The following is a 9,664-nucleotide window of genomic DNA, read 5'->3' as shown; positions in this document are numbered from 1 at the left end:
CCTTCCTCCTCCTCCCCCTCGCCGTATCCTCAATCCCCACCTCCAACCCGGACATCGACCTCGACTACCTCATCAAGAACGCCGGCCTCGACGACGCCCCCAGCGACGACCCCGAGGACTGGCTCGACGACGGGGCACCCGCCTCCCCCGGCGACGACCTCGACGCCGACTACGACGAGGAAGACCTCTTCGGCGACGACGACGGGCCGGAGGAGTCCTCCCACCCCGAGGTCGACGAGGCCCACGTGCTCCTCCTCACCGCCGCCAACTTCACCGCCGTCCTCGCCGCGCGCCGCCACGTCATGGTCGAGTTCTACGCGCCCTGGTGCGGCCACTGCCGCGCGCTCGCGCCCCACTACGCCGCCGCCGCGACGCACCTCGCCGAGCAGGGCGTCGACGTCGCGCTCGCCAAGGTGGACGCCACCGAGGACCACGACCTGGCGCAGGCGCACGACGTGCAGGGCTACCCCACCCTCCTCTTCTTCATCGACGGCGTGCCCAGGGACTACTCCGGCGAGAGGACCAAGTGAGCAGTCTACCGCCTCCCAGATCCCCAATTCCCTGCTCTAGCTGCTGTATCATTCGTTGCGATTTGCTTTGCTGCAGGGACGCCATCGTGGCTTGGATCGGCAAGAAGCTGGGCCCTGCGGTGCGGAACCTCACCGCCGTCGACGAGGCCGAGAAGGTCGTCACCGGCGACGACGTGGCCGTGCTCGCATTCCTCGACCACCTCTTGGTACGCAATGCGCCTTCTCCAGTGGCAGCAAAGTCAACCAAACCCAAAATTTATTCGATTGGAACCCATGTTAGCCACATTGACACAAAATTGGTTCAATTGCATCCCATGTTACCCAGATTGACCCAAGAATACAATGCTTGAGTTGTGGCCATGTTACCCAGATTGACCCAAGAACACAATGCTTGAGTTGTGGCCATGTTACCCCAAATTGACCCCAAAATACAATGCACCTAGTTTTCCCAATGCCATGATTCTTCTATTAGATGAGATGTCAACCTACATGTGCTGAGAACAAATCTGAGATGTGCTCCTATGTTTACCTTATTGGACACTACATATAACATGGTCATAAATCATTAATTACTCTGTCATCAAATGCTATAGGGTGCTCACAGCGATGAGCTTGCTGCTGCCTCAAGGCTGGAAGATACCGTCAGCTTCTACCAGACTACAAGCCCCGATGTAGCCAAGCTTTTCCACGTTGACCCGGAGGCACAGCGCCCGTCAGTAGTCCTGCTCAAGAAAGAGGAGGAGAAGCTGACCGTTTTTGGTATCTTCACCTCCAAGTTGCTTTGGCTTTCAGCGCCAGCCCTTCCTTTCCATTTTTTTACACGTTTTGGTTCGACCGTTCAATTGGATAATAATGTACCGTGTATCTTGCAGATGGCGAGTTCAGAGCTTCTGCGATCGCCGAGTTTGTGTCGGCAAACAAAATCCCATTGATCACCACCCTCACACAGGAGACCGCCCCTGCGATTTTCGATAATCCGATCAAGAAGCAAGTATGTCGTGCCGTCTGCCTTGGTGTTTTATTCTCATCATGTTCTCCGCCCATGTATCACTCCTTTGCTGATCTGCTGCCTTCTAATTTCGAAATCAGATTTTGCTATTTGCTGTTGCGAAGGAGTCCTCAAAATTTCTGCCCATCATTAAGGAAACAGCAAAATCATTCAAGGGGAAGGTATTTTTTTCTGTTGACCGGACCGGTGTTTCATGAACTTCTTTCCTCTGTCGTGTTCCATGTTTTATACTCAAATCCAGGCCATCACTTATTTCCTTTCTAATAACTTGTGCGTTTGTCGATGTGGAGTCTCACTAAGCACCGACGTGGCCTGTGTCTCAAATGCAGCTTTTATTTGTCTTTGTGGAGCGTGACAATGAGGAAGTTGGCGAACCTGTTGCCAATTACTTTGGAATTACTGGACAAGAGACCACGGTACTTTTTGTCATGTTTGTCTATGTATTGATTTATTGCACAGAAACAGCATGCAGCAACTTGACTTTCATTTTAATGTGTTCTGTTTTGTACATCCTGATTTGATTACTTTGCAGGTTCTTGCTTACACTGGGAATGAAGACGCTAAGAAGTTCTTCTTCAGCGGTGAAATATCACTGGACACCATTAAGGTAATTGCTTAAAACATTCTTGCAAATTCAGTACCAGATTGGAAGTAAAATCATAAGAATGTGGTCAACAGTTGCAAGATAATATACTATCTTAGCAATGTATAAGCTGACGGTCGTGTTTTTGTTTTATACCACTGTATATTTCGGCTTATATTGTGTATGTTGGTTCAGAAACTGGCATGCCCATGTACATTTTCTCCTCTTTCGCCAAACTAGCACTTGTCTGTAGGAGATGCTTTACGTAACCACCACTATAGTCATTGTCGTTTCATCGTTGCTGATGTTGAGGCTCTGCTAATGTTGTTGGGTAGGACGGTATCAAGTATCATTGTTCAAGAAAGTACAATGTTCCTTATAAAAAATCTTTCTACTTCTTGTTAATACCCAGGAATTTGCTCGAGATTTCCTGGAGGACAAGCTCACACCATCCTACAAGTCTGACCCAGTACCTGAATTGGTGAGCCGAGAAGAATTATCTGATATCTCTTTTCTCTGTCATTATTTACATGGCAATGAGACATTCTTTCTGTTCCCATGCAGAATGATGAGGACGTCAAAGTTGTTGTTGGCAAGAGTCTAGATCAAATAGTTCTGGATGAGTCAAAGGATGTTCTTTTGGAGGTAAGTTCATTCTTGCGTGGTAGGTATTTGAGAGAAGATAAAAATTTTGTGTTGTCCTTAACGCCTCATCATTTTGGACGAAGGTATATGCACCATGGTGTGGGCATTGTCAGTCACTGGAGCCTATCTACAACAAGTTGGGCAAGTATCTCCGTGGCATCGACTCCCTTGTAATAGCCAAAATGGACGGCACAAACAATGAGCATCCTCGTGCCAAGGTCTGTGACGCTGTCTGTTGGCTTTGGTAGTTTCCCTACTCTTTCCTTCTAACTGGATATTACTTGCTAAACTAGTTTGAGTGCGGTGCCATCGATAGTCACAGAGCATGTGCATGCATTTCATATGAAACAATGCTAGTTGTAAAACAAGTGGAAGTTATTTCAACACTTTCTTCACTTGAATGTGCAGTTGCACTTGTTTATGGTGCACAGAAAGTATAGGTCCATAATCTGTCTGCTGCCATCTACTTATCGTGAGTATATATGTGCTGAATATATTTATTTGTCGCCTATTTATCCATACGCTACAGTATCGTGGTACAGTTTGTCTAACGGGTTAAAGAGGTAACCCAGCCCGTGCGTAGCAAAGTATTAATATGATATTGTCAGATTTGAATCACATGCTGTTAGGAGTTGGAGATAAGTTAATTCGGGAAATAGGTCATATCTGGCAAGCAAGCCAGATTTGGTTAGGATGATAGAGATGGAGCTCGAGTCTTGTGGAACACAAGTCGAGTTGAACCTCAGAGACGAACACTGTCGCCAGGTTGTTGAAGGATAGTGCCATAACATCTTGAAATAGTGCAACAGTATTACGATTACGACTGTTACGCAAAGGATCTGATTCCCTGATACAGAAACTTTAAAATTGCCTTCCGTTCAGCCCTGTTTTCCTTAGGATTAACTTTTCTTAAATTCATACATGGAAAATACAGATACTCGATCTCTTCTGTTCACTACCATGTAGACTTCTCCAGAATACCGATGGAACTGACACTTGCTTCCTGTTACATTGCAGCCCGATGGATTCCCCACGATACTCTTCTACCCAGCTGGGAAGAAAAGCTTTGAGCCTGTAAGTTACTTAATTGACGTTTCACTTTTTATTTAGCGACACATCTGCTAGTATGTGTTGTCTTTCAGTTTGCAGCAATAACATGATCCTCAGCTATCTCCTTGACACGCTTTTGGCAGTGATATCATCTACGCTTCGTTAGAACTGTCTCTAGACTCCTTAATAAACTCACCTAAGCATGCATGCGTGTTTAAGTTTAACGCACGATTCAGAGCCGCTGATTTGTCCTCGGCTCCTTGCTGGAATGATTCCATGTTTATATGCCTGCAAATTTGCATGTATGCCATTGTAGATATATAAGGAGAAGTAGCTAGGCTCACAGGTGCTGGAATTGGCATCCACTAATTCAATTTCTTTGGTTTCATTTGGCTAAATAAACTCTTGCAGATAACTTTCGAGGGTGACCGGACGGTGGTGGAGATGTACAAGTTCCTCAAGAAGCACGCCGCCATCCCGTTCAAGCTGAAGCGCCCGGACTCGTCAGCAGCACGGACCGACGGCTCAGGCTCAACGACTGAGGGCGAGAAGAGCTCCGGCTCGAACCCGAAGGACGAGTTGTAGGGGATTAGATACACCATTGACAACAAGTACGAGGAGGCGCCGATGACGTCGAAATCGGGAGGTTGAGAAGGAATGGCTAAGCTAGGTATCAATCAACCTTGGCTGCTGCAAGTGTATGCTGAGAACACAAATACGTATTAACTACTGTAGAATCCAATGAATAAAAGCAAGATATCCTTTTTCTTAGTACTACATACATCTTCTTGTCTTCGTATTTTCAAACTATACACATTCATACACAAAATCTGGGGTGGAAGACCACAGTCCACAGGTAAGCTATATATAGAGTATATATACAGTAAGTAAGAAAATAGAAAGCAGAGCAGAGTATACATATGTATGTATGTTGTCTATGGCTGAGGGGTACCGAGGTCCGACGGCGGCGGGGGGCGGCCGGCGGTGGCGGCCCTCCAGCGGGCGGCCTGGAGCAGCACGGCGTTGGCGCAGATGGCGACGCCGAAGCCAGCGAAGGCGGAGAGGATGATGGCGATGACGGCCTGGATCCTGACGTAGCGGTAGAAGAGGTGGGTGAAGAGGACGACCAGCAGGAACTGCAGCGCCGAGTATGCCCACACGTACCGCCGGGAGGAGGCCATCCCGGCGGTGGTGAGCGCCGAGAAGGTGCCGAGCACGACGGCGAATGGCGCGGAGACGGCCAGCGCCACCGCCGCGATTGCCGTGCTCGCCCACCAGCAGCTGCTCCAGGAAGCAGAAGTAGGCCAGCATGCTCACCGTCACCAGGATCACCATCCCGTGCCGCCACACCTTTCTGAATCCCCTTTCTCTTGCTTCTCTTTCTCCTCCTTCATGGCTGCCATTGCCATTGCCGGCGGCGAGAGGAGGAGGTGGAGGGGGAGGGACGGCGACGCGGCGGAGGGTGACGGGGAGGTTGAGGACGTCGTGGCCGCAGACGTCGCAGTTGGGGTTGCCCTTGATGCCGAACCACTTGAGCGCGCAGCGGCGGTGCGCCAGCTCCAGCTCGCCCTTGCACCGGCACTCCAGCTTCAGCACGTCGTCGCCTGCTCCTTCTTCCTCCTCCAGCAGCGCCACCATGCAGATCGGGCACACCGCCTCCTCCTCCCCCACCTCCTCTTCCTCTCCTTCTGACGGCGATGGCGAAGAGGGCGGCGCCGACTCCGGCAATGGCGCGGGCGTCGCCGACGACACCCAGAACCGGCGCAGGGAGCTCGAGTCCGCCACCCGCTTCTTGCTGCCATGGGCGGGCAGCCTCCTGGAGATGCTCGTCATCGGCATCGACTTTGTCCGGCACACCGGCTTCCGCTGCTGCTGCTGCTGCTGCTGAGGGTTGAGAGCTGCACAGCCGTCTTCAGCGGCCGCTAGCTCGTCAATGTCCAAGGTGGAGGTGGAGGAGGTGGCCATCATCCTGAAGCTGCTGAAGAGCCTGGAGAAGGACAGCGACCGTGCGCCGCCGCGGGGCCCAGCCGCCTCCTCCTGCCCCTGCCCCTGCTCGCCTGATCTTGATGATCTGCTCAGGCTGCCCCTCCTCCTCTTCGCCGGCAATGGCAATGGCTTGCTGGCATCCTGCTCCTGCTCACACGCCGAGAGCAGCGGCCACTCGCCATGATGATGATGCTCCTCGTCGTCCTCCTCTTCCCCTTCTTCCTCGTCCACCGTCGGCGTGATCGCGGCGCCGCTCTTGTTGCTCTCCTGCACAAAAATCATCCATAATCTTCAAGGCGTGCAAGATGTGTGTATTCTTCAATGAACATGCATGAAGCTGGAGAGAAGCTGACTCACCTGCTGAGGAGCCATGGCAAAAGAAGACACAGATCCTGCTGAGGGGAAGAGAAGGGATGGGATGATTAACAAGAGGCCACAGCAGGATGCATCATATTTGCAACAAGAAGTTAGCAATTATTTGTAACGTTTATTATGTACTGCTGCAGCAATAAAAACCGGACAGCGACGAATAATAATGGATGGAGCCGTGGGAAAGGGAGAAAAAGATGAAGCACAAGCTACATACACACTTAAGTCAGTGAGTGATGAGATTGATTGGGATAGTGAGTGATGGACTTCTACTACCTGTCTATCTAGCCTAACTGCAACCACTCCTCCTCACCATCACCCACTGGCAATTACCTAGCTAGGGTTCCTCCGCTCCTTCTGCCGCCGCTCCATCGCCCGGTGAGAAATTACCCTGTTAGTGTTTTCAGACTGATTAAAGAGGTGACAACATCTTCTTCTTCTTCTTCTTCTGCTGACCAGATCAAATGGAAATGCAGTTGGTTCTCGTCCATTTCATTTCATCTCATCTCATCCAACGCGCGGTCATCGCATCGCCGAGGCCACCTCGAGCAAATCGCACGCCGTAGCTGTTGATCAGTTCACTGGCAATGAACCTGGTGGTTGCGAAAGCAAAACACAGATTGCACAACAAAGAACATGATTCTTGTAGACTCAATGGTAATAGCTGCTCATCGGTTAACTGGAAATGAGCCTAGTTTCTCGGTTCACTCAAACGGAACAAACGCCCGGTCATCGTCGACGACGGCACCGTGGGTTGCAAAAGCAACACACAGATGCATAACAAAAGACGCAATAATAACACTGAAACAATAGAGGTTGTTGGTTGCCATGGACACGGGCAATGGCGCGTCACTCCCACACATCATTCATTCAGGAAGAAGAAGAAGCATCGGAGACGGTGGTGGAGATGATGATACGGAGCTCGGCAGTATCTGAAGTTAGTTGTGGTATCGACAATACGAAAAAAAGAGGAGGACATGCCTGGTCCTCTCCGGCAAAATCGTTGTCGGGCGTAAGGAAAAGCATGCAAAATCGTTGTCGGGCGTAAGGATATTCTGAAATACTGTGTCCGATGGGTACCAACTCCAGTGCCTTCCTTGCAATATTTTCTGCGACAACCAGATCATTATGGAGCTCGCAAAATGCTCGCAGATTCTTGTACATGGACATGTCATCAGGCCGGAAGGGCATGGCCCTCAATGGTGCATGCCGCCTCTGTAAGACGGCCTGCTCGTCCTAACATGTCCAGAAAGAGTGTGTAGTGGCTCCTTTGTGGGGAAACACCAAACGAATTCCTCATAGAGTTGAAATGGTTGATGCTGTTTGAGATTGAACGAGAGACGAATGAATAGTAAAGCAAAACTGTTGATCTCTTTCATTAATCTTTAGGCTTATATACAATCTGAGAGGACGCTCCCTTCTTGAAGGCGTTGCTGTCGAAGAACATCATTGTCTATTGTCTTTGTGGTGTCAAGAGATAGTTGGTGCGGATACGGTCATAGTTGTAGTTTGTCAACCGCGGATTTGTTCGTTTTGGTTTTTTATTTCTTTTTTCTCGTTTAGGCATAGCTTTGGTCATATATGACTTTGCTATTTGCCGGCGTTTTGTTTGTGTGAGTGTGTGTTCATAGTGGCTGTGTGCATCCTAGCTGTGCAGAGGCCGGGTGTGTGCTCATTGTGTTTGTATCCACTTGATGCTTCATTTTGAGTCAATAAAATTCACCCTTTATCGAAAACAATCTGAGAGGACGCAACGCAACAGAGGGACGCGTCCATTCCCGAACAACGCATCGAGGGACGCGGTGGTTGCGGAGGGGGCGGTTAGGACAAGGGGAGATTTCCCTTCAATTGAGTGTCTTAACTAAATCCTAACAGATGCCAATGTCAATGTCATGGCTGTAGATTCAGTGGACAGCTAGCTAAGCTCATGGGTGGACTGCGAAACCTGCTATACTAACTCAATTTGCTGGCTGAACTCTTGCAGATAACTTTTGAGGGGGACCGGACGGTGGTCGAGATGTACAAGTTCCTCAAGAAGCACGCCGCCATCCCGTTCGAGCTCAAGCGCCCGGACTCGTCAGCGGTGCCGAGGACCCAGGCTCCTCAACCGAGCCCGAGAAGAGCTCCGGCTCCAACCCAAAGGACGAGCTGTAGGGGATTACATACACCATCGACAACAAGCACGAGGTGCTGCTGTCGGGAAGCAGGAGGTGGAGAACAGATAGCTAGGTACTGTATCAACTTGGGCCGTTGATATTAGAATATTACTCCCTCTGTAAACTAATATAAGAGCGTTTAGATCACTACTTTAGTGATCTAAACGCTTTTAGTAGTGATTTAAACGCTTTTATATTAGTTTACAGAGGGAGTAGAATAGAATCCATTAAAGGCAAGAAAGTATTCCCTCTGTAAACGTCTTATAAAAGTTTACAGAGGGAGTAGAAACCAAAGCACAGCAAGCTGGAGCGGAGTTAAGCGTGCGGCAGAATATGTAGCTATGGCCAGCTGAGGGATACGGGGGTCTGAATAGAATTTGATGAGGGGTATGAAATCGAAAATGTAAGGGTGTCCGTAAACATCTATATCTGAATCTGTCCTTTTATAAGTTCAATAATTTCTTGATGCCCTGCTTGGCTGCAGGCTGCAGCTACTCGAGATCATGGCGGAATTTACCCTGGACGTTCAAGTCTGATGCTCCGCTTCTCTGCTTTACGGCGTTATTATCTGAATCTGGGCTTGTATAAGCCATGCTCTCTGGTGCATTTGAGATGTTTCTTTGCCTGGTTCCTGAGTTTGTCAGGGGTGTATGCCATCTTACCTGTGGCCTTCCACAGTAACAGGTTTTCGGCGGTGGGGTCGCCTCTTCTCACCACCACCTCCTGGAGATTGTTTAGGAAGCAAGAAGCATCCAACTGAGGAGACAGACAAGCGATGAACGTCGAGTTGTAGACCGCCGCAAGAGGCGATCATCGACTAAAAACTAGGCTCTTGATCCTTTTCTTTGTCTGTCGTAGCTGCGAGTCAACCAACGACTTGCAACTGGGCCCGGCCCTTTTATCATCCGAGTCGCAAGTCCCCCATCGATATGAAATTGGGCCTTTGGTCCTTTTATTTACACCCTAGGTACAAGTTCACTGTTGACTCGCAATTGGGCTCGACGTTTTTTATCCAATTGCAAGTCCAACATCGACTTGCAACTGGGTCAAATCCTTTTATTTGTCCGAGTCGCAAGTCCATCATTGCGGTCCATCATCGAATCATAAATAGGGATGATTTTTTGTCTCTTACATGACTAAGCACTACAACTCATATTTTTAAATGTGGAAGTTTTTTGTTATGCGTAGGATACACAGGAAGCATGTCATCACACTCACACATGTACATGCATTAGTTGATCCTTAGATGAGCTTTGCATGTCAAGGTACGTACTAGTACATGCATATAATATATCTAAGGTCAAGGTATAAAAGACGTGCACGACGATCAGCGCAT

General features: G+C 49.2%; 1 protein-coding gene and 1 pseudogene across 1 annotated transcript; one reads left to right on the top strand and one right to left on the bottom strand.

Annotated features, from left to right (window-relative positions):
• Positions 1 to 2: 2 nt before the first annotated feature.
• LOC119280087 (protein disulfide isomerase-like 1-4) lies at positions 3 to 4,588 on the top strand (the record flags this gene model as incomplete). The annotated part of the gene is made up of 12 exons (XM_037561069.1): positions 3 to 526; positions 607 to 736; positions 1,124 to 1,289; positions 1,403 to 1,521; positions 1,620 to 1,700; positions 1,869 to 1,955; positions 2,072 to 2,146; positions 2,535 to 2,603; positions 2,687 to 2,767; positions 2,851 to 2,985; positions 3,785 to 3,841; positions 4,229 to 4,588. Coding segments are annotated over 12 exons (1,698 nt in total), but the record flags the coding sequence as incomplete, so codon positions are not given.
• A 1-nt stretch (position 4,589) lies between these two features.
• LOC119278586 lies at positions 4,590 to 6,227 on the bottom strand (annotated as a pseudogene).
• Positions 6,228 to 9,664: the final 3,437 nt, after the last annotated feature.

Source organism: Triticum dicoccoides, chromosome 3B (assembly GCF_002162155.2).
Source record: "Triticum dicoccoides isolate Atlit2015 ecotype Zavitan chromosome 3B, WEW_v2.0, whole genome shotgun sequence".
NCBI classification, from domain to species: domain Eukaryota; kingdom Viridiplantae; phylum Streptophyta; class Magnoliopsida; order Poales; family Poaceae; genus Triticum; species Triticum dicoccoides.
This window is presented reverse-complemented; position numbering and strand designations above follow the sequence as displayed.